At 34.5% G+C, this 25,076-nt stretch overlaps 1 protein-coding gene across 1 annotated transcript in view; it reads left to right on the top strand.

The window, feature by feature from the left end:
- LOC114327791 (replication factor C subunit 1) overlaps positions 1–25,076 on the top strand; it is a 182,865-nt gene that overhangs the window by 75,565 nt on the left and 82,224 nt on the right. The window contains exons 6-8 of the mRNA XM_028276501.2: positions 7,744–8,063; positions 8,273–8,714; positions 22,340–22,486. Of these exons, the coding sequence (XP_028132302.2) occupies positions 7,744–8,063; positions 8,273–8,714; positions 22,340–22,486 (909 nt within the window). The remainder of the gene's footprint in view (positions 1–7,743; positions 8,064–8,272; positions 8,715–22,339; positions 22,487–25,076) is intronic.

The raw sequence follows: 25,076 nt of genomic DNA, 5'->3' as shown, positions 1-25,076 counted from the left end.
GGTTTTCACCTCCGATTTAGTTGAACCTCAGTCGATCTTCATGAAAATTGGTGAGTAGTTAGAAGATACCTCAAGAAACAAAGGTGACATGGTGCCAACTTGCGCTTTACCCTGGGGGTGGATGGGGGTACCCAATACCCCCGAAAATCGATAGAGGGTCCAATTCTAAGTAAAATTTATTATATAAAGCTATTAATCGTTTCAATCGTTTAATTCAATCGTTTTTGAGTTATTAAAGACCACAGATTTTGATTTTTCGTGAAAAAAATGCATGCTTTAACGTATTTTTTTAAATAACTCAAAAACAGTAAGTTTTCTCAGAAAAGTTGTCGTTATCAAAATTGAAGCTAATAACATAGCAAATAAACGTGTTACTATGAAAAACCTTTTAGTATAAAAACCTACACAAAGTGAGTTATAGGTAATTGAATGTATATATTTTTTAGGCGAGTACTCAAATCTAAGTATTGAAGCAAACAACAGGAAAACGATGCATTTTATTAAATATAGCTTCCAAACATTTTTTAAAGTAATTAAAAATACCTATCAAAAAAGCAATAGAAGTTGATAGCGTTAAAATTAAGTAAATTATGATGAAAATAAGAGGTCCCTTTTGAATTTTTTTTAGGAAAAACTGAAAAATAAAACACCGTCATTTCAACAAAAATTAAAATTTATAGTAATCCCTACAAAACTTCCTTTATTTTAACATGTGTCACCTCAAAAATTTTGACCGGTTTAGAATGCATATTAAAAAAAATATGATTTAAAAAATCAAAATTTTAAAAATTATCGTAAATTTCATTTTTTTTTTTGATAATACTCATTTTCATTTTCTTCAAAAATACTCAATATACAGGAAATGATACAGAACTAAATTTTAGTTTTCCGTTTGTTAAAGCTTTTACTTTTACTTTAACTTTTATATGATAAAAAATAACCCAGATAGAAACGTTTAAAACCTAAATTTTACTATGAGTACCAGGGCTCTTTAACCTTTTGTCTTTAAAAAAATGATGGATTTAGAAAATTAAGTTTAATACTACGTTATAGCCCTTGCTAACCTATCTTTGAAATAGTTTTGGATAAACCTGATATAAAAATTAACGGAGATATAAAAAAAAACCAAAAACATTTTTTTGGAAAAAATTTTGTAGATATTTTGTATGTATACAGGATGCGGGGAAGTCCAATTTATTGCGCGTTTGTAGTAAGAGATACGAAAAAATTTATTAAGGTGAGATTGGGGCATAGATATGATCATCATTTAAAACTATTCCAAAATATGAAACAAACAACTTTTTTTAATGGAACACCCTGTCTATTTTTACATTCTTGGATTCTCCTCGATATTTTTTTCTTAAAATACGAGGTTTTGCCATATTATACGAAGTAGTTTAAAAAATAATTACTTTTTTTTGGTTAATTTCATAGCAATATTCACACCTTGTAGAATTGTAGTGATTTGACATCAAAAAATCTATTTATGCTCAAATGATTTTTAAAAATTCATTGTTAAAAATTATTAACATTGCAAAATGTTTAATTTTAACATACAAGGTTGGTCGAAACTGAATGAGTATTTTCTGAGTTTTCTCAAAAGGAGCACCCTGTATTTTAGCATTATAATAAAATGCTATATTATGGTACTTTATTGTCCCTTAAATATTCCACATACCTATAACTGCTTCTATATTTTTGAGTTATTGTATATTCTTGTCAAACATTAATTGCAGCAACAATATATTATTACGTGGAATTTTATTATTTTGTCCGCGAAAATATTCTATGAAGAATAATAGCCCAGTAAATTAACGGGAAATACGGCGATACCGTGTAATTTTCATGGGCAACTCCGAATTGCATGAAAATTTGGATCTAGGTTCTTCTTACTCTTCACTTCAAAGTTGAATTTGTACCGTTGGTTGCTTTTACTTAGGGAGTGACAGTCACCCCTTCACGGGGGTGAAAAAACGTACCTTTAAGATGAGACCGGAAATGGATAAATTGACTGATTATAAGCCACTTTCGTTCCATAGAGTTTTTTTATGTAAGTCAATACTTCTCGAGTTATTTGCGATTATTATCTTTCGACAAAAAAACTACTTTTTCAGACAGTTTTTCGCAAATAACTCAAAAAGTAAATATTTTATCGAAAAAAATATTTTTAGCAAAAATGTAGCTTAGAATAAAACGAAAAGAGCTGTGTATTCGTAAAGTCTATAGATCCAGCAAAAGCAAATTTGTAGCCCATGAAAAATACGTTTTTATTGGTCCAATTCCAAATAAAATATTTCACCATGAAATAACCAAAAAATGAAGCACTTTTCGAAAAAATCCCATTTAAACTTTTTTAAAGTGTTTAAAAAAAGCTTTATTTTAATTGTTTATAAAAGTTTCGAGCATTAAAAATGAGCGAGTTACGCTCAAAATAAAGTTGGCCACCTTTTTGCTTAGTGCTTACTTTTGAAAGGGTTATAGTTGAAAGGGTTTGAACGAGTCGCTAAACAAGAGTGTATGTAAACTTTGAACACCCATATCTTAACCAATTTTTGCCTTACAGAAAAACAAATGAAACTAGCATATGTCTAGCAGCAAAACCTACATTTTTTACTCTTTGAGATTTTTCGTATCACTAATACTTTTTAAGTTATTTTGAAAAAAGAAAATTTTTCCAAAATTAAAAAAAATTTACTACAAAACCAATTTTTTTTAATAAGTCCTTCAAACGGGTCAAACTTACAGATCATATAAACAGTATACATACATTTAAAGTAAATGGTAAAACGGTAACGATTAATAATTGTATATATATAGGGTGCTAAATAGATGGAGATTTTCACGATTTTTTTTTTTACAAAAAAAAGGGCCAACTTTTTTTTCAGTATAACTCGTTTATTTTTGATGCTAGAAACTGTTGTAAAAAAATAAAGTTAAATCTTTTTTTAAACACTTTAAAAAATGTTAATAAGTTTTTCCCGAAAATTGCTTAATTTTTCGGTGATTTCACGTTGAAATATATTTGGAATTAGACGAATAAAAACGTATTTTTCATGAGCTACAACTTTGCTTTTACTCGGTTTATAGACTTGACTGATACACCATTTTTTTTAGTTTTTTTTATAAACTACACTTTTGCTAGGAATATTTTTTTCGATAAAATATTTAGAGACCTGGATCCTGCGTACCAAAAAAAAGTTGATTAATAGCAAGCTGAAAATTTGTTAATTGGTATCTAGTCAGACACACTTTGATATATGGGAACACTGGAACAGGGAAGTTTTAATTGTGGAACAGGTTAAAAATTTGGAACGCCAGACTACGAAAACGTTCCATGTATTTTGTCGGACAGAATTTCCAATTGATTTGTTACCATTTTATTAAACTTTCATGCAAAAATCAGACTGATGTTTATCACTAACTGGGTATTTTAATGAGTGGAACACGAAGAACATGTCAAATGACAGGAATTATATTGGTGATAAATAGCAGTCTGATTTTTGCATGTGAGTTTAATGAAACGGTAACAAATCAATGGGAAGTTCTGTCCGACAAAATACATAGGCGTTTTCGTAACTGACGGTCCAAATTTTAAAACTGTTCCATAATTAAAACTTTTCCTGTTCTAGTGTTCCCGTACATCACAGTTTGTCCGACTAGACACCGTTAAGCTATTAACAAATTTTCAGCTTGCTATTAATCAACTTTTTTTGGTACGCGGGATCCAGGCATATTACTTTTTGAGTTATTTGCAAAAAACCGTCTGAAAACGTAGTTTTTTTGTCGAAAAATAAACATATTCAATCGCAAATAACTCGAAAAGTATTGGCTTACATAAAAAATTCCATAGAACAAAAGTTTCTTGTAATCAGTCAATTTATCCATTTCCGGGCTTATTTTAAACACGCGTTTTTTCACCCCGAGAAAGGGTGACTATCAGCCCCCAAGTAAAAGCAACCAACGGCACAAATTAAACTTTGAAGTGGAGGGTAAGTAGAACCTAAATCCAAATTTTAATGCAATTCGGAGTTGCCCCTGAAAATTACACTCCAAAACTGCCATTTATTGGGCTATAATTTTTTGATGATTTTCGATTGAAGGAGTGGTTGCTAAACGGGCTGAAAAATTAACAAAAATTATAAATCATGCTTATAAATGTTAAAACATATTTTTTTTATTTAATTAAACGAGATTACTTCCGCCAGAACGCTGAAATATTCATTGTACATTAAAAAAATAGTGGATTTCGCCCCTAAAATGCAAAAAGCGCAAGTTGACACCATGTCAATTTTGCGTCTTGAAGTATTCTCTAACTAATCGCCAAATTTTATGAAAATCGATGGAGGTTCAACGAAATCGGAGGTAAAAATATTCAGTGACTGCACTTTCAGAAATATAAAAAATAATTTTTAAAAAAGGGTGGATTTCGCTCCTAAAATTAAAAATGCGCAAAGTGGCAGCATAGCACTTTTGTTTCTTGAGGTATCTTCTAACTACTCACTAATTTTCATGAAAGTCGATTAAGGTTCAACGAAATCGGAGGTGAAAATTTTCAGTGACTGCACTTTCAGAAATATAAAAAATAATTTAAAAAAAAGGTGGATTTCACCCCTAAAATGCAAAAAGAGCAAGTTGGCACCATATCACTGTTGTTCTTTAAGGTATTCTCTAACCGGTCACCAATTTTCATGAAAATCAATGTAGGTTCGACGAAATAGGTAAAAACCTTCAGTGACTGTACTTTCAGAAATATAAAAAATAATTTTTAAAAAGGGGCGAATTTTACCCCTAAAATGCAAAAAGCGCAAATTGGCATTATGCCACCTTTGTTCCTTAAGGTATACTCTAACCGTTCACCAATTTTCATAAAAATAGAATAGAAATACGCTTTATTGTCACTGAAAATTATACAAATTTTATGGACAAAGCTTAATATAAAGTCAGAAAAAATAAATAAATAATAACAATAACAAATGCAATTTTCTAAAATGTGATAAATCGTCAATATAAAAAATACAAGTTAATAAAGTAAAAAAAACAAAATCGATATATTGCAACAATTAATAGAAATTGCAAAGTGAACATACAACAAAGTAAACTACAGACATAGGAACTAATAAATTTAAGCTGCTGCATGTGACACCCAAATATAGATAAGTTTGTTTACTTGTACATTACCGTAGTTTCTTATTTAGTCATTAAGAAACTCTTCTACTGAATAATATGGTCTTTTAGATAGATGAGCTTTTGTCATTTTACGGAATTTGGGGAAAGATGTTGCAGATTTGAGTTGTAAATGCATATGGTTGTATAGTTTTTTTGCGGAATATAATATAGATTTCTTTAGAGGACGGGATCGGTAAATAGACATAAAAAGTTGAATTTCTGGTGGAGTAGTCATGATGAGGCCTTGCTGGAAAGACATGCATGTGTTTACGAATTAAGCAAACAGTTTCTAAAATATATAAAGATGGAAGGGTTAAAATTCCGTGATCTTTGAAGTAACTTCTGCAATGTGTTGTTCTTCTGAGGCCAAACAGATACCTTATTGCTCTTTTTTGTAATTTAAAAATAACATCTAATTGGGCAGCTGTACTAGAACCCCAAAAAGGAAGACCATATCGAAGATGGGACTCGAACAAGGAAAAATATGTTAGTTTAGAAGATGCTAAATTGAGCTCTTTCGAAACAGATCTTATAGCACAGCAGGCTGAGGCGAGTTTCTTACTTAACAAATCGATATGAAGGGACCATTTGAGGTTGCTGTCCAAAAAAATACCAAGAAATTTTACAGAATCAACGGTAGAGATCTAGCTGTTATTAACTAGCAGGGGTTGAAGAGCATTTTTATAGGATAATGCTACTGTCTTATGCACGTTAAAAGAGAGTAAATTAGAGTCAGTCCAGGTTTTTATCGTAAGCAAATCAGAAGTTATAGTTGCATGAAGAGATGCAATAGTTGAGTCGCTCTAAGTGATACTGGTATCATCAGCGAAAAGAAAAATTTTTCCATCGATTTTTAAATTAGTGATGTCATTTATAAAGATAAGGAACAGTAGAGGACCCAATACTGAACCTTGTGGTACTCCACATACAATGTTTTTGAGACTAGGGTCAGTACCATTTGCTCTAACTAGTTGTTTCCTATTATTTAAGTAAGATTGGAACCAATTCGAAGAAATACCTCGAATTCCATACAAATTTAGTTTTTTAATCAAAATGTCGTGATTTACACAATCAAAAGCTTTGGCATAGTCACAGAAAACAGTGGCAGTATAAAGATTATTGTTTAGTGCTTGGTAAACCTCATGAAGCACAGAAAACATGGCATCAGTGGTACATTTATTAGTTAAAAAGCCGAACTGATTTTGGGATAAGATGTTGTTATCAATGAGAAAGGACATAAGTCAGGTTTTTATGAGTCTCTCAATAATTTTGGAGAGTACCGGTAGTAAGGCAATATGCCTATAGTTGCAACCATTAGATTTTTCACCACCCTTATGAAGAGGAATAATAATGGCCATCTTTAGGCCTCTGGGAATTTGCCTCTTTCAAAGGAATCATTAATTAGTGAGACGAGTAGATCCAACACATTTTCTGTGAGATTTGAGAAGATTTTTATGGATAGTCCATCAGTACTACAGGATGATTTGCTTTTGATACTATTGATCGTTTGGATCAGTTAAGATTTATCGATTGGTCTTATAAAGAATGAATTCGAGAACACTCCTGAATTAGGGAGATAGGAAGTAGAGATAGAAGATAGAAATTGATGGAGGTTCAACGAAATCGGAGGTAATGGTAATAGTTCATATCCACCTTCAGTGACTGCACTATTATTTAATTAGCGGATCTCAAGATAGGCATGTATTAAATTAAAGTATATTTTTGCAATACGTACTCCCTGTTAAAGCGGCAAATTGGTTGCTACAAAGCTCTAATTGATAAACATTTACAGGTTAACATAATTTCTTAATTTCTAAATTTTTTTGAAAACTATTTCCAAAGTGGAAATTTAAACGTCAAAACAAAAATATAAAATATAATTCTCATTACAATCAATTGAGCTTTACTACCATATAAATAAAATATTTAAACCTGGGGATTTACGAAATTCACGGAATGATAAAGTCTTTACAGTGACATCACGATGGAATTAATTTCTAATAAAGTAATTCGATCCTAAAAAATGAAATAACAACGTCGTTAGAATTGTGGAATTACCCAACAATTCATGGTGTTAAATTAGGTTTTTCACAATGAGTCAACTTCCTCAGTTGATTGTTGTTATTATAGACACAACTCGTTCTATTAAGTTTTGTGACCAGAGAGGTAGAGAAGGGTTTATGTTGTTAATTAATTTTTTAATTTTTGGTTTTTTACAAAATTTTTGTAAAATTCGCGATTTTATATTCACGTTTTACAATTTGGTACACATGTATTTTCGTTTCTAGTATTTTTTTTTATATTAAATAATTCAGATACATTACTCTATACTCTATGTGGTTTATTAATTGAATGTTTTATTTCTTTTACTTTTGCATGGTTCGATATTTTATTTGAAATAGTGTATGTATATCCATCTTATGGGATTTAATGAACTCTTTATGTCCATTTATTTTATTATTACTTGTTTCTAAGCATAACTTTATCGGCAATCGTTCGTAAATATTTTTTACTTCTTGTATAGTTTTGGAAATTTTTAATTTTATAATGAATTCAATATAATATATTCTTTTTCAGAAAAGGTAAATTATCTGGTGGTTGGGGAGGAACCTGGCCCTTCAAAGTTAGACAAAGCTAGAGGTTTTAAAATACCCGAAATAAATGAAGATCAATTTCTGGACTTAATTTTAATAAAATCAGGTATGAAAGCAAAGTACTATCACAAAGATTCGTCGGATTCTGGAGTTTTTGAGGAAGATATTGATAATGACAAGAAAAATAAAAAACAAAAAGAAGAACATGAAAAAAACAAAGTGCCAAGAAATGAAGAAAAACATTCTAACAAAGGAAAACGAAGTGAGAGTTCACCAAAAGATATCAAAAAGAGTTCTATGAAGGTAACTTACAGTATTTTTTTCTATTCTAATTTATTTGCTAATCTATTGAATAGAAATATATGTAGAAATATTGTAAATTGTCACGTTGCTTAAACAGTTTAGTCATATTTGAGTTATATTCTTCAAGATTTATTTTTATTGGTGGGTATTCATATATTCGACAGTTTATATTATGTAGCTACTTTGTCATTAGTTTATTTTTATTTTAGAATAAAGAAAAGCAGACAAACGGCAACTCATCAAAACCTGATACTAAGGAAGAAAAAATTGTTACTTCTAAATTTTTCGACACAAAAAAGACCAGTGCAGAAACTAAACAATCAACAGATTTCTTAAAGACGTCAAGCTTCTACTCTAATAAAGAAAAAAAACCTGAAAAACAGCCAGTAACTGAGAATATAGAGTCACCTATAACAGTTTCTGATTTATCTATGACTTGGACTGAAAAGTATAAACCAACTGATATCAAAAGCGTTATTGGTCAACAGGGTGATAGTAGTAATTTGGGCAAACTGAAGAAGTGGTTATCAAATTGGTATAGAAATCAGTTACCCGAAGTTAGAAAAAAAATACCTAGACCTTCGCCATGGGCCAAAAATGATGATGGAGCCTATTATAAGGCAGCTTTGTTGAGTGGTCCACCAGGTGTAGGTAAGGTTCTCCCAGATTTGTTGTATATTTTCAGTTTTAAAAATATTATTTACACTTACGAGAATAAAAACGATTCACTCGATGAATTGTAGTTTATGCTTAGTAATTTCATGTTGTGCTCTTTATATTATAACAAATAATGCAAAAAACATGGTCTATTATAGAGCTTCCAAAAAATAATTGTTTTGTGCAACTTGGCAACTTTGTCATAGTGAATGCAGCAAACATTGTAACGCGCATATTCTATGCAATGCAGACCTTTTCAAACGTTGAAGTGTAGTAAGTTAGTAAGTGAATATTTTACAAATGGCTCCTTCGCCAGTAGGGTGGAACGAAAAAGGTCAAAAAAATAAAAGAAAAGAAAAATTCTTGTGGCTATTGTTTAAAAGTTGTGTCAGGTGATGAAAACAATTGGTGCGAGAGTATTTTGAAATAAAAAAATATCTTGAGGTTCCATATTGGATTTGAAAAATGAAAAAACAAAAAAATTATTTTTTTCAAAAAAATCAATATGGCTCTGATCAAATTTCAATGATCGTGTTTTACCAACTAAGTGTGACATTCTAAAGTACTTTCTCTTTATTCATAATGAACTTAAGTTGACAAATAATAATAAAGATCCATCTATCGCCGACGTCTACGCAACGAATGCCGTTGCAACTAAAGTAGAACAAATATGAATAAAAGCTTCTATTCCAACATTATCGCATAAGTGAATTCAAGATATCGGGAGCGGCCGTGGAGTAACGGCATAACCGCTGGCCTCATACGCCAGTGCACGTGGGTTCGAGCCCTGCCAAAGACAAACCATTTTCATTTCCAATAATGACACGAGCCGTCTCTCCGTGCCTCGGAGAGCACGTTAAGCCGTCGGTCCTCCTGGGCTAGTGTACATCGACACTAGTTACTTGAAACAGGGTTAAAGATGTAAATGGCGCCGGAACTGTCCGAAAGGATCTCCCCGGCAAAAATGCCATACGATATTATTATTATTATTATTCAAGATATGATTAAAAATATTTATGCAGAGTATCAAAATCTTAAGCGATAGGTACACAAAAACTCAGCATGATTCATAAATAGAAAAGATTTGCCAGTTTTGAAAGGAGTGTAAAAAGTTATTGAATATCGCGGCTTGCAAGTGCAACATGACTGGAACTGTGTGTGTACTTGTGATAAAATCAAGAAAGTATCACAAAATGAGCGAATTTTTCTTCAAGATCAACGGTCCTGTCGAAAAATTGCAATTGCTGACAGCTGATAATTGCAATGGCTGACAGCTGATAATTGCTGGCTTCGATTGTATGTTGGAACTGAATGTCCCAGCCCCTAATTAATTACGTTAGTAAGTTTCATCCAAAAAGTCTATGCACCAGTTTGGTGTTATATAAAACTGTATCCTAGCTTTTCTGATGGTTCAAAACATTTATGGCGAATGATCCATTACATTCACGATTTCTACCAGTTGACCAAAGAAAAATTGTCGATGCCGTTATCCAAAGGAATGCTTATTTTGCCCATCCCGAAAATATATTACTCGGTATAGATGAAAGGATTACGAAAGAGTACCTGGCAACACAAATATGAAAATAGTGGACTGGCCTCCATTGAGTCCCGATATAAATCCCATCGAGCACCTATGGAATGAGCTCAAACGCAGGGTTCGGGTCGGTAATCTAGCACCAGCGATAGTAGAAGAGCTAAAACTGTATTACATGAGGAGTGGGGGAAGCGATTCTTCAGGAATCAGTCAGAAATTTAATAAGGTTCATAAGATTTCGCATGAAAAATGTAATACAACGCAGAGGAGAAAATACTCAGTATTAATTGTGATTTTTGAAGTTATACTTCTCTAGGCGCGATTGGAAAAAATGTTGAAAGTGAATTTTTATAAAAACCTACGCGCCTGCGCACACAGGCAGTATGGAGTTAGTTTTTATTTTTTTTTCTTTTTTTCCCTGGAAGCCGTCTGTTGTGAACCGGTTGTACTGCAGCCATTTGGCTTATTGTACATCTTCCATTCGTTTATGAAACACATTCCAGAATTCTGGAACCCTGTACCAGCTTGTACGGGTCTAGTGGGTAGGTGCCATATAAATTTGGAGTCACTTCGATGTCTCCGAAAAGTGTTTGCCGCCTCCGATCCAATGCCTCACAGTCATGCAAAATATGGTTGACTGTTTCAGGTTCTCTGTTACAGAGTCTGCAGCTCAAGTCTCCATGAAACAGCCCCATTGTATGCAGGTGACCCTTAACTAGCGCATGTCCAGTGAGGAAACCTCTTATGACTCTGAGATGATTCCTGCTTGTTTTCAGCAGTAACTCAGCCCTACTAGCACATGTCCGTCCGATATACATCTTGCCATGTGTTTGACTGGGTACACTCTCCCGGTGTGAGTTGTGTTGGCTTCGGATCCAGGCTTTTTTTCGTTCACGGACGGTGCTTTTTGGCACTCCCACGGCCGGCTCTGGACCCAGGTATTTTGTAGCTGATGCTCTCTTGGCAAGTGCATCCGTCTTTCATTGCCGTATATGCCCCGATGACCTGGAACCCATACCAGTATAACACTGTTATGTTGTGCTAGTCTATCAAGTTCTTGTCGACATTTCCACACCAGCCTAGAGTTCACCTTAGGGCTTATAAGAGCCACAATGGCTGCTTGGCTATCTGTGCATATGTTAACCCGCTGCAGTTCGAGTGCCCTCAGGTTTTTTTCTCTTGCACACTGCAATATTGCAAAAATCTCTGCCTGAAATACGGAGGTATATTCTCCCAGTGGAATATGTAGAAATGTTGAAATTCCCGCCACTACAGAATACTCCTGCGCCCGAACCGTCTGCAGTTTTAGACCCGTCCGTATACCAGGTGCAACCCTGCAGTCTGGGTCGAGAGTTTCCTCTGTCTTATTCGTCTCGTGGGCAAATGTCCACTTGAAAAGGTACTTCAGGCTTGTATCTTGATGTCATATGGTCAGAAATCATCATCCATTCGACATCGTTAGTTTCATTCGTTATTCTACTATGTGCTGATTTAACTGGTACGTTGCTCAGGTTTTCTCGCAGTCTATGATATCCCATTCTCGCCTCACCTCTTATTGTTATATGTAATGGAGGGAGATCCAGTAGTGCCTCCATAGATGCCGTATGTGTGCCCCTCATAGGGCACATAAGCAAGTCTTTGCACCTTGCTTAATTGGATGATGGCACTTTTTTGCTGCACTTTTGGCCACCATACCACTGATGCATAATAATATGTAATTGTGGGTTTTACCACTATGTTATAAGTCCAATATACCATGTCTGGTCTCAAACCCCACATTTTTCCATGAGTACGTCTGGCTACCATTAACGTAGTTACCGGTCTCTTCGTTATTCTTTCTATCAGCTGATTCCAAGTAAGACTTGAGTCTAATATTATCCCGAGATACTTTACTTCACTCACCAGATTTAAATGTACACCATTTAGACTTAGAGGACCCAATTCCTCTTAATTCCTTCTTTTAGTAAATTTCATGATTTTGGACTTTAGAGGACTGATGTTAAGCCCTACATTTGAAGTCAATTCTGTAACTACGGTCAGAGCCTGTTGCATTCGATCTCTGACTGTACCATTAAATTTTCCGTGGGCTAAGATGACTATGCGTATGGTGTATTTCAAGCAATACACCATCCCTGATATGCCTATCGAGCAGTTTTTCTAAGGTCTTCAGTACGAATGACATCAGACTTATTGGCCGCAGAGACTTGGGCCCTTTCCTGTCCGATTTTGCCAGGTTTGGGTATAAAAGCCACCCTTATCAGCCTCCATGCTTTTGGTATGTACGCCAGCCCTAAACTAGCCTGCAGTATCTTACACAATTTTTTGAAAAGAAGGTTTCCCTTCTGTCGAAATATTGGATAAATCCCGTCCGGACCCGGTGGTTTATATGGCTCGAATGAGTTTATTGCCCATTTGATTTTGTCCTGGCTTATAACTTCTTTTGCCACATGCCAGTTTTCCCTAAAACCATAATTCATGATATCCAGTCCGGTTTGCAATGTGTCTAGTGGTATCAGTTTTGTTTCAGACTCAGGAAAGTGCACCCTGAAAAGCTCTTTCAGGGTGTCTTCACCATTTTGAGTGTATTCACCTGACTCTTTTTAGAGCGAGGGAATACTTATCTGAGGGTTCTTTGAGAGAACTTTATGGAGCCTTGCCATTTCTGAAGTCCCTTCTATCTCTTCACAATGCCTTCTCCACGATTCTCTTTTTGCCCTTCTCAGTTCCTTATTGTAGTCAGTCAGCTTTTGGCGACATTAAATTTTCGTCTAACCTCTGTCCTTTAATTTGCAAGATTATGATTCCACCAGGGAACTTTCCTGTTTGAATTCCTCACTATCTCCGGACAGTTGTCTTCTAACGCTGACGTGACAATCTCTTTAAATTGTTCGGCAGCCATATCTAGGTCCATGTATGCCTTATCTTCCCGTTAAACCTGCCTAAGCTATATCCTAGGTCTGCTTGATATGCTTCCCAGTTTGTTTTACGAGGATTACGATAAGTTTTCTTGATAAGCTCATTGCCTTTCGTTTTGAAAACAACTGTGTCGATGGTCTGAAAAGGACACCTCATCTGACACATGTCAGTTTTTCACAGTTCTAGCCACGTTAGTCGTGGCAATTGTTATATCAATCACCTCCTTCCGTCGTGAAGTCACGAAGGTTGGTTTGTTTCCTACGTTTAATATGTTTAAAATTATGTTGCATTATAAACTGTAGTACTGACTCACCTCTTGCATTGGTGTTTGTACTGCCCCAAGTCAGTTGGTGCGCATTCGCATCGCAGCCAATGATTAATTGCAATCCATTTTTCCTGCAATCTCTCACTAGCTGCTCCAATTCCCTTGATGGTGGTTGTTCGGGATCATCATATGGGAGGTATGCTGATCCGAAAACTATCTGTGATCTTCATCTTTACCGTTGTTAAATCCCTGGAACAGTGATTTATCAACGGCAGTGTTTTAATGTTTCGTTTGACTATTATGCAAGTTCTCGGGACATCGGCAGATCGGCTATATATAAGCTCTCCACCAATACCTGATAGACTTCTTATTTTGCCCTTGTAAACCCAGGGTTCTTGTATCTTTGTAAACCTTCTCATGGCGACAGTAAGTTCTGCCGAAGCTGACTTACTATGCTGGAGATTCGCTTGCAGGATTCTGATTGGAGCCATCAATGCCTCTAATGGCTTTGAAGGATACCTTTTCAAGTATGTAATACGCCTTGAAATTAGCAGCCTTCAATACTTTATAGGAGACCTCGTCGATCGTGTATACGAGGATTTGCATGTCCTCTCCGGCCTTCCGATTTTTCAACGACCAGTCTTCCGTCTTAAGGTCTTTGCCTCTCTAAACGGGTTCTGACTGTTGATTCTTCAGCCTCTTTCTCGGGGATGCGGGCGAGGACCATAGGGCGTTTGGGCATGTTGTTGGGATCGACCACATTTAAATCGACTCCTTCCCACAGGCCCTCCATAGTCCTTACCACCTCAGTAGTCCATTTTTTGGTATGTTTGTTAGCACAGTTTACCCACAGAGTACCTGCGCTAAACGATGTTTTATGGAACTGTAGCAGTTGATTTTCACTTCCAACAGGAGCCTCATCCACTGATAGCTTTAGTTTGTTGATGATCAGGTCTGCGTGAGCCTGATCTAGTTGAGTATCCCGATGGTGTCTGTGTGCCACCGCTATCCTGAATACTTTTGTGACATTGTTGTATGACCTAGTCTTCTTGGTCTTTTAGCAATTGTTGCGGGGGGGGGGAGGTAATGGTATTCTCCCGCGGTCTCTTTTTACCCTCGGGTTTTACCAGTACTCCCGTTTTGTTTTTGTGAGGATTTGCTGTGGTCCATGTCCCAGCAGCCATTTTTGCCTCTCTCGTCAACTTTCTTTTTTGAGCTCCAAAGGCGTTTTTTGCTACTTTGTGCAGAGTCTGTTCCGCTTGGAACACCTTCTGGCTCAGTATTTGGGACAGATACAGAATCCACGACTGAAGTCGCCTCTGTGTCCGTTCCCGTTTTTGTGTTTGTTTTTTCAGTCTCGTTCTCCATATTTGTTCCCACGAGTTGGGACGAAATGCTGTCAGGCACGGCAGTGCGCCCTTACCGTGCTAAGGCTATAATCCCCCAGAGTTCGCCATCTCTCTAGGGCATCGCTTTAGATACACTTTACTCCCTGTACCATGCATCCTGTCGGCACGATGGTGTTACACCTTAGGATTGGGAGTGATGGATCATTTGGCGTTACCCAGGGTGCACCACGTGGAGGCGATCCATAGCTACACCACATGGAGTTAGTTGCTAAATATTTCAAGTTATGTATGTATCAGTGCAAAGAAAGTGTGAAAAAATATTAGTGTTTTCAGTAGGTAAATATATTTATTATAGTTTTTGTGTCTTTGGATTTGTCTTCCTCGGGAATAAGATAATAAGTCTTATTAAAACGTTTTTATATACTTCACTTGGTCTTTGTCACTATGTCCGAGAAATCTTGTAATCCATTGTAAACATAGCGACTCCATATCCAGTGGTACAGCATTCGACTGCAGATCGAGTGGTCCCGGGTCAAATCAGGGTGTTCACTATTTTTTTGGTATTGCTTTAATAAAAAATTATGGAAAGTAGTATTAAAATTAGTTTAATATTTAAATAAAATTCAAATAAACTGTTTAAAGTATATTTATTTCGTTGAAATCATATACAGTTGAGTCCGCGAGTCTTTACCCGTGCGTCATTAATACCTGGCGAGATAAAACACATACTTTTTATTTAGCATCATTCTCTTCCACGCATAAAATTAATGACAAACCAGCTGCCGCCTGTTATTAAGTAAAGACACATGTTATTTTTATGAACGATTTAGACTCAGTGCATTGAAAAGAGATAGTTACAAAAAAAGACGATTGGGGATGTCTTCACATATTTTAAGTACAATTTCTGACGTTTTGGTTTGTTTACTTTTGTTGCTGTCAGTTTGTTGAATTTTTTGCTGTTATTTTGTCGAATTTTTGCATTTTGAAGTTTTTTATAGTATACAAACAGTTGTTTTCACAACTAATTTTATATTGGAGTTAGAAATTTTGTAATAAGTTTATGATATTTTACGATAAATGTTGACAACGTACAAATCTAACCTCATTGTTGACACAGTTGAATGCTTGTGTTTAAGGTTCCGCCAAAGTGAATAAAATAACAAAAGGAAAATATGTTATCGAATTTTTTTATAAAATGTTTATTTATTTATTAATCAATGATAATAAAATAATTTATTAAGCTACTTCAAATGTAGATAGCTGTAATTATGCACCAAAATTTTAAAGCAAAACTTAAATTTGACATTCTATTTATTTGATAACGTCAAATTTTATACTATTACCCGTGATCGGAATAATATCCACGTGCCGTTGCGTTTAGTAAATTTCCGACTTATTTCGTATGCTTTAAATGATGACGCACGGGTAAAGACTCGCGGACTCAACTGTAAGTATAACTTCTTACGTGCGTACAAAGTATACACACATATTTTTTATCTTTATGTTAATTTACTTATCGGGGGTAATTACACAAGTGCATCAAAATTATCTATAATTTTGCTTGGATGCGTATTGCCTAAAATCTACTAGAGTTCATTTTCATATTTTGGCGAAAGTGCCCGACTCCGAAGGAGGAGGGCTCTTTCGCCAAAATGTGAAAATGAACGAGAGTAGTTTTTAAAAGACAATACACTTGAAAGTTAAATTATCTGATTACGGGGATTAATCAAAATAAAAGTATGATAATATCTTTCCGCTTCCTTGATTCCGGCTATCCGTTAACGTAGCTTTTTATTAGTTCTTCCTATTTTATTGCTAAAAGAAAATTTAAGAAGAATTTATTAATTAACTAACTCGTTAATTCATCGAGCGTGCGTTAATTTTTGGTAACTGATTGCTTAAATAATTTTTTCTACGAGCGTACAAAAATGTCTACTTTCGCGCACGCATTTTAGTTTAGAAAGTTTCACTTTTCCGTGTTACTTTTTCGCACGCGGTTTTTACTTTTCCGCACGCGTGTTAATTTAGATATGTTAATATGGCCTTAAAGTAATTATAATACATGCAATAAACTAATATTTAGATATTATTTACTAATTTATTTCAAATATATCTTATTGTGTTCCTGTTTTAATGAAATTAACGCGACAATTCGATGAAATAAAATTATTTTGACATAATATTCGAAAGTCAAATCGGTAGACAATAACAGTCGTTTTGAATCATCGTCATGGAAACCAAGATTGTCGTCATGCTAACTAATTATATTGAAAGTTTGGTTTTGACAACCTTGTCAAAGAATTAATTTGTGTATGTATTTTCATATTAATTAAATTAATTGATTAAGATTTGGTAATTTTTTAAAGACTCTTAGAAAAAATATTGTTCCTAACTCTTGCAGAAAGTCTCTTTTCCGCACTCGACTGCTTGCCGAATTCCCGCTTCGCGTCGTTCGGCAAACTGCAGTCGCGTGCGGAAAAGAATGACTTTCTGCACTTGTTAGGAAAATAACTATTTCTTCTCTTACAGTCATTGTACCTGTTTTTGTTCGATCTAAGATTGTATTCATATTTGATATGTTAACTTCCAGCTATCTAGCCATTTTTTAAAGATTATTGTTGTTGTCTGGCGCCACTAGTTTTAAATACTATTCTGGTTAATATTTCACCATTCATTATTTTAATATGCTAGTTTCACTCTTGTCTTCTCTGTCTTCCCCATCGTACAATAGCCTGGATTTTGCAGAGATATTTTTTGTCGCTGTTTGATATTTTGTGTCCTAGTATTTCCCATCTATTGCTGCCAAGGTTTTCGTTTCGGACTTCTAAGTTTTTTATTTTATTTATGCTGTGTCGGCTATCGTTTGTATCGTGCATGTTTTACAGGTCATTTATATAATATGTGTACTTTCTTATCTCATCTTGGGTTCTTATTCTTTCATATTTGAATTGTAATACTCGTTCTTTATGTAAGTTTGCTTTGTAATATTTTCTAAAAAATAATACGTTTTCAATTATTGTTTCTCCTCTATATTTTAAGATTCTATTTGGTATGCCATCAGATCCATTCGTGTTTGTTAATTTACCTATTCTACTCCTGAATTATAATAACGTGAAATAAAGGCTGAATTTATTTGTTGTTTTGATATTGATTGTGTTTGTATTTACAAGCGGTAGAAGTCGAAACTGGTTAGGATCGAGAATTGCTAAATAAGATTTAACAGTTGAGGTGGGTGCGGCGCTTGTGCGATCCGTAACCGTTACAAATATTTATATTTATAAATACTTTAATTATTTGAATAAGAAGAAAGGTGGCGAATGGTAATGATATAATTAATGAAGACGGTAAAAGAAAAAGCAAAGAGGAGCTAGACATATTTAACAAGAGCAGAAAAGTGAACCGAACACCAGACAGGTCGAAACCATCAACGAATGAAACCAGCAGCCAGAACGAAATGATGGAACTAATGAGACAATTAGCAAGCGATAATAAAAAGAAAAACAAGGACCTGGAAGATATAAAAAATACAACGGGTAATATGATTGAGGAACTAAAATAAATTAGGAAGGAAAATAGTGAGTACAAATTGCAAATGAAAGAAATAATAAGAGAAAATGAAAATCTAAAAAAAGAAATGGCTACGGTGAAACAAAGAATAGATAAAATAGAAATAACCTTGGGAGCATGTCAGAAAGAAAAGAAGAAAAATATCCTAATAATGAGAGGCTTACCAATAGACACAATAGAAGCAGAGCAACTAGAGAACTTCATAGAAACAAAAATGGGAGTAAAATCAGAAATAAATAAGGTACAAAAGATAAATGAAACAATGTGTGTTATCGAATGTAAAAAATTCGAAGATAAAATGAAAATACTGAAAGCCAAGGGTAAACTAATGAACTATAAGCAACATAGAGTATATATAGAATGTGACCTAGCATTAAAAGAGATAGAAATACAAAGAAACCTTAGGAAGATAGCAGCAGATGAAAAGACTAATGGGAAAAGGACAAAAATTCGATATGGTTTCATAGTTATTGAAGGCATTAAGTGGAAATGGAATCAAAAAACAAGCCGGATAGAAAAAGTAACATACAATACAGAACCAACTTGTTCAAAAAACTAGCTGAAGAAAACACAATGACGGACCAAGAAACAAAACAGGCACAGAAAAGGGACACGAGCAGATTTAAAGATAATAACACAAACGGAAGGAAAAACAAATTGAAGTACAACTTAAACACAGAAAAGAACAAAACAATTTTGAAAATGGCATCATGGAGTGTAGGAGGTATAAATGGGAAGGAAATAGAACTGGGGGAAGAAGTTATAGATAAGAACATTGAAATAGTAGCTATAACAGAGACAAAGATAAAAGGAAGAGGATCAATAATATTAGAAAACGGAATGTTACTAATATACAGTGGAGTGGAAGAAACGAAGAGAGCACAGGCAGGAGTAGCGTGCATGATTAAGAAGGACAATATCAACAAAGTAAAAAATTGGATATATTACAACGAACGTATACTAAGAGTAGACATAGATATGGATACAGAGGAAACCAATACAAACCTAATCATATGCTATGGACCAGATGAAGACGCAACAAAAAACGAAAAGAATGAGTTCTGGGACAAATTACAAGGAGTGATAAATGATTGTAGAGAGAAAATTTTGATCGTAGGAGACATGAACAGTCGAGTGGGGAAAGAAGCAGAAAAATGGAACAATGTCATCGGACCTTATGGGGAGGAAAAAATAAACAAAAATGGAAAATTACTACTCGAATTCTGTCTAGACAATAACCTGGTGATTATGAACACACACTTCCAACATAAAAGGATACACAAGATCACAAGAGAAGTCAAATCAAGAGACGAACAATCAATTATAGACTATACTATAGTGCAAAAAACAGAAAAGAACTGGATAAGAGACGTAAGGGTGAAAAGGAGTTATGAAATTGGTAGTGACCACTATCTACTAGAAACCACATTCAAAAGCAAAAGAAAAGGAATAAAAAGAAATGAGAACATAAACAGAAAACACAAAGAAATAATAAAAATTTATAAACTAAGGGAAGAAACAGCGAAAATAAGATACACAGAAGGCCTGAGAAAGGGATGGACAATGAACATGAAATAACAGAAACAATAGAAGAAGAATGGGGAACATTGAAAAATGCGATGATAAAAACAGCTAAATCAATATGTGGAACTACAAGAAATAACAACAGAGGGAACGAACATCTTGGTGGAACGATGAAGTGAAAAGAGAAATAAAAGAAAAGAAGAAATTATGGAAAGAATACATACAAGACAAAACACAACAAAAATATGAAAATTATAAGAGACAAAGAACAAAAGTTAAAGAGATAGTTAAGAAAGAGAAAAGGAAAAGTTGGGAAAAATTCGGAGAAAAAATGGAAGAAAACAGCACAGAAAACGTTAAATTATTTTATAGAACACTGAAAAACCTAAGAAGCAACAAAGAAACGAAACTGAAACAAATAATGAACAAGGAAGAAACAATAATAAACGACGATAAGACAATAATGGAAAGATGGAGGGAACATTTCCAGCTGATACTGAATGGAAATCAAGGGAATACAATGGAGATGGAAAGCCACATCAAGAGAGTATCCATGAGAAACACGGAAAATCCAGAAACTATATAAAAAGAAGAATTGGAAGAAGCAATAAGAAAGATAAAGATTGGAAAAGCACCAGGAAGCGATGAAGTAGCACCAGAAATGATGAAATATATAGGAGTAAAAGCAAAAAAAATTGTCATACATATATAACCTAATATGGAAGAGAAAAGTAATACCCAGAGAATGGACAAATGCAGTAATTATACCTATATACAAGAAAGGAAACACAAGAGACTGTAAGAACTATAGAGGTATATCACTACTATGTGTATCAGCAAAAGTATACGAAACTATAATAGAAAGTAAAATCAGAAAGGAAATAGAACATAAATTAGAGGACGTACAAAGTGGATCCAGGAAAGGACACAACACACAAGACCATATATTCACCATGCAACAAGTAATAGAAAAAGCCTTAAAAAAATAGAGAAATATATCTGAGCTTTATAGACATGGAAAAAGCATTCGACTCAGTCAAAAAAAAAAGATATATGGGAAAGACTAAAGAAGAAGCAAGTAAGTGAAGAACTGATAGAAGCAACAAAGAGTATATACATGAAAACAACAAATACAGTAAGAATGTTAAATATACAGTCAGAACCATTTGAAACAACTCAAGGAGTTAGACAAGGGGGAAGTCTCAGCCCAGTGCTATTCATAAATGTAATAGATGAGATAGTGAAAGAATGTAAGAAAACTTTCAAGAAATACTGCATCGGTTGGAACAGAATGCAAATGATAAACGCTGAGATGTGCATATTATATATTATATATATTTGCAGACGACATAGTATTAATTGCGGAAACAGCAGAAAAACTGAAATACAGCTTAGAGAAATGGAACCTAGAAGCAATCAAATACAACTTAAACGTCAACAAAGAGAAGACTCAGATAATGAAAATATCAAGAAAACAAGGGACGAAAGATCAAATAGAAGTAATGATAGACCAACAAAAAATAATACAGACAAATTCATACAAATACTTAGGAACAGTAATCAACAACAAAGGAGACATCGAGGACGATCTTAACAACAGAATGGAAAACACAGGAAAACTATTCCAAGCACTAAATAGAGGATTCCTTAATAACAAAGAAATATCAACAAAGACCAAGATGACAATATACAAAACAATATATAGACCTACGGTGACATATGGAGCAGAAAATTGGATATTAAACAAAATATATCAGAACAGAATTCAGGCAGCAGAGATGAAATACCTCAGAAGAACGATCAGAGTAAAAAGAACTGATAGAATCAGAAATGAAGAAATAAGAGAAAGACTCAAAATCAAACCGATACTCGACTCGATCAAGGAGACAAAATTGGCATGGTTCGGACATCTAACCCGGATGGACAATAATAGAAAAAAGAGTGTGGGACACCAAACCAATAGGGAAGAAGAGAAGAGGAAGACCCATTAAAGAATGGAACAGTGACATCTCGCAGATATTGCAGAGTAAGGGTAAGACTTGGCAGGAAGCAACACAGATGGCATCCAATAGGAAGGAATGGAGAAAGTTCGTTAAGAGCTAGGACACCTCAGAAGATTGTAAAATATTGTAATTTAATGAATTGTATTATAAACGGCCCAACACCGAAAGGTACAAATGGGTCTACTGATTAAGTAAAGTAAAGTTATATAAATATGTGTACTTTCTTATCTCATCTCGGGTTCTTATTCTTTCATATTTGAATTGTAATACTCGTTCTTTATGCAAGTTTGCTTTGTAATATTTTCTAAAAAAGTAATATGTTTTCAATTATTGTTTCTCCTCTATATTTTAAGATTCTATTTGGTATGCCATCAGATCCATTCGTGTTTGTTAATTTACCTATTCTACTCCTGATTTCTGAGAAATAATTTTTTAGATACATTGACATATCATATTTATAGGAAAGACCACAACCGCAACATTAGTGTCCAAAGAACTAGGTTTTGACGTCGTTGAATTTAACGCATCCGATACCCGAAGCAAAAAGCTGTTACATGAAGAAGTAGCGCAGTTATTAAGCACAACAACAATTGCAGGGTTTGCAGCTGGTAAGTATCTTTTCGTTTATTCTTGTAGTGTCGTTAATTCCTGGCTGAATTTCGTGAAGGTTGTCCCGAATCCATTGTTCCGGAAAACATCGCTGTAAATTAATATTGCAATTTGAAATAATATTGCAATATTCTGCGTGACTTTTCGTTAGATTGAGTTATGCTTAAGCATTAAAAAGGATTCGGACGGATCGTGTTGAGGCGCGCTTTGCAAAATAGAAAAATGTAACAGAAAAAGATAAAAACTGGGGACGGGAATTAACCCAATGTGAAATAGCGTTATTTTCCTCAGAATTTTGTGATTTACGATCTTTGGACAAAGAACAACCTCTTTATTTATGGTCATTTATAGCTAGAGCGGACTGGCTTGTCTTTTCCCATCGTTTTTTGGTAAATGAGGCACACTTCAAAGAAAATCAGTAGCTGAAACAGGGTCCTTCCTGCTGAAACTGCCGCGGTAATTTGGTGGTCTAATGACGTTGTGTTTTAATTGTTATCATTGAGTGAATCAACCAACCTACTAATATTTTTAACGTCAACACTAGCGATGTACCTTGACATTCTTGGGGACATGATGGTCCGACCGATTTTATCACAAAGTAAATATTTGTTAATTTTACAGTACTGTGGGTTAGGATGGATCGAAAAAAACTTTTTTTCGAATTTGATAATGGCCCTTGTGGCAAAAGTTGCCATTCATAAAAGTAAGTTTTTTGCCAAAATTTTTTTTTTACATCAACCCCTTCAGGTGCCCCAACCTCCTAAAAAAAATTTTTTTTTTGGAAAAATTTTTCGATACGGCCCTATATGTAAACTCTTCTTGAATGTTTAAAAAGTCTGTGTTCAAAATTTGGAGGCTCTCGGAACATTTTTGGAGGTGCCCCAAAGACCTAACGGAAAATAAAAAAATCCTATTTCATGTAGATAATACAATTTTAGCTGAAATCTAAACAAATTAACGAAATAATACATTTATTGACGGTAATACGACTCGTTACATTTCTATAAGTTAATATTAAATATTTAAAGTGAGTGTAGGAACAATAATGTAGGTAAGAAAAATAAAACTAACAATTCAACAAAACACTTAAGCTGCCAAAACGTATTTACCTTAAAAGGAACGTGTACCGATTTACAAAAAATATGTTATTATTAACAAATATTTAACTTATAACGTATATTATTATTAAAAGGAACAAAAGGTTATTTAAACTTAAATTCTGACTTAGAATTAAATGATTTCATTAGCTTCCTGGACTCGATTCGAGATTTTATGAAACCATCTCGTTTTTCCTCTCCACAAACTTTAGATGATGCCTCTGTAACTAAATGTACACATCTTTCAGTGGCCTGAGTGTGGCAGGGGAACTTGGACAAATCTAGAAAGGGTGCTGCAGTTTCTTGACCAGATACAAAACTTTCCAGGTCCCCGTCGGAGACGTGCGTTATTATTGGTGGTTCTGACCTATCTGTTTCATACCAGTAAATTATATCTGTATAATCCTCTGCCTGCATGTTTAAAGGAGGTACGCGAAACTGTCTGACAGATGTTGAATTTTTGTTCTCTTTTCTAGAAGCAATTATTCTGCGGCAGGCTAACTTGCGGATGTGCTCTCTGGTATCTGCCAACATCGCTAGAAGCAGGTTCTCTGAGTGGCCAAAATAGCCATTCCTTTGTATTACCCCATCTACTATCTTCCTTAAATCAGTCGGCATATATCTTGAATATGCAATCAATCTCCACAAATGTCGTGGACCTTCAGTACACAATGGCTTACATTTGATACTGAACCATAATGGACCATATACTTTCATGATAAATTTAGCTAAGTGTACCAGATTTTCGGAGGGATGCTCCGATGCGACATATAACCGAAGGATTCTACTCGCCGTTGTCACCCATCTTGAATGTACGACTGGTCCTGGTTTAATCCTCGCAAGGTCTTCGCTGCATTCTCCAGATGATACTGCATGCAACATATCATACAAATATTGCTGATTAGTACTCAAAATCTTTCTATCTAAATCAGGAATAGTGTTACTCACAATTTTCGAGAATCTGACTAAAGGGAGGGTTTCACAAGCTTGTATTGATTTTCCAATGGCACCAGAGAAAGCTTTCGGACCTTGAGTAACACCATCAAGTTGGATTAAAAGGTGGCGTAACGGAAGTTCGTTTAGATGTAACATGCAAATAAACCACTGAAGAGGGCGATTTAGGGCAATTTCTAGTAGTCTTATTATTCCTGCGTTTGTCCCTGTGTTGACATTGGTGCCATCACATCCAACTGCTATTAACGATTCAGTCGATACTTCTTTTCTGTTAAAGAAATCCAATATTGCATCTTTGATGACGACAGCTGATCCAGACGATACGGCTAAATGGCCGAGGTAAATGGAACCTGGCTCTTTTACCAAGGATATATGTTCCTCTGTGATGATACTATAGTAATACTTATCGCCCTTCTTAGTTTGTGTCAGGGATTTATCCTTCCGTCCATCAAAATATAATGCTTCTACTACCTCCATGCTTTCTCTCTTTGGAGCAATGGCAATCGTTGAGGTCTTTACATTTACAACTAGCAATATC

The sequence above is a fragment of the Diabrotica virgifera genome, chromosome 1 (genome assembly GCF_917563875.1).
Source record: "Diabrotica virgifera virgifera chromosome 1, PGI_DIABVI_V3a".
Taxonomy (NCBI): Eukaryota; Metazoa; Arthropoda; class Insecta; order Coleoptera; family Chrysomelidae; genus Diabrotica; species Diabrotica virgifera.
This window is presented reverse-complemented; position numbering and strand designations above follow the sequence as displayed.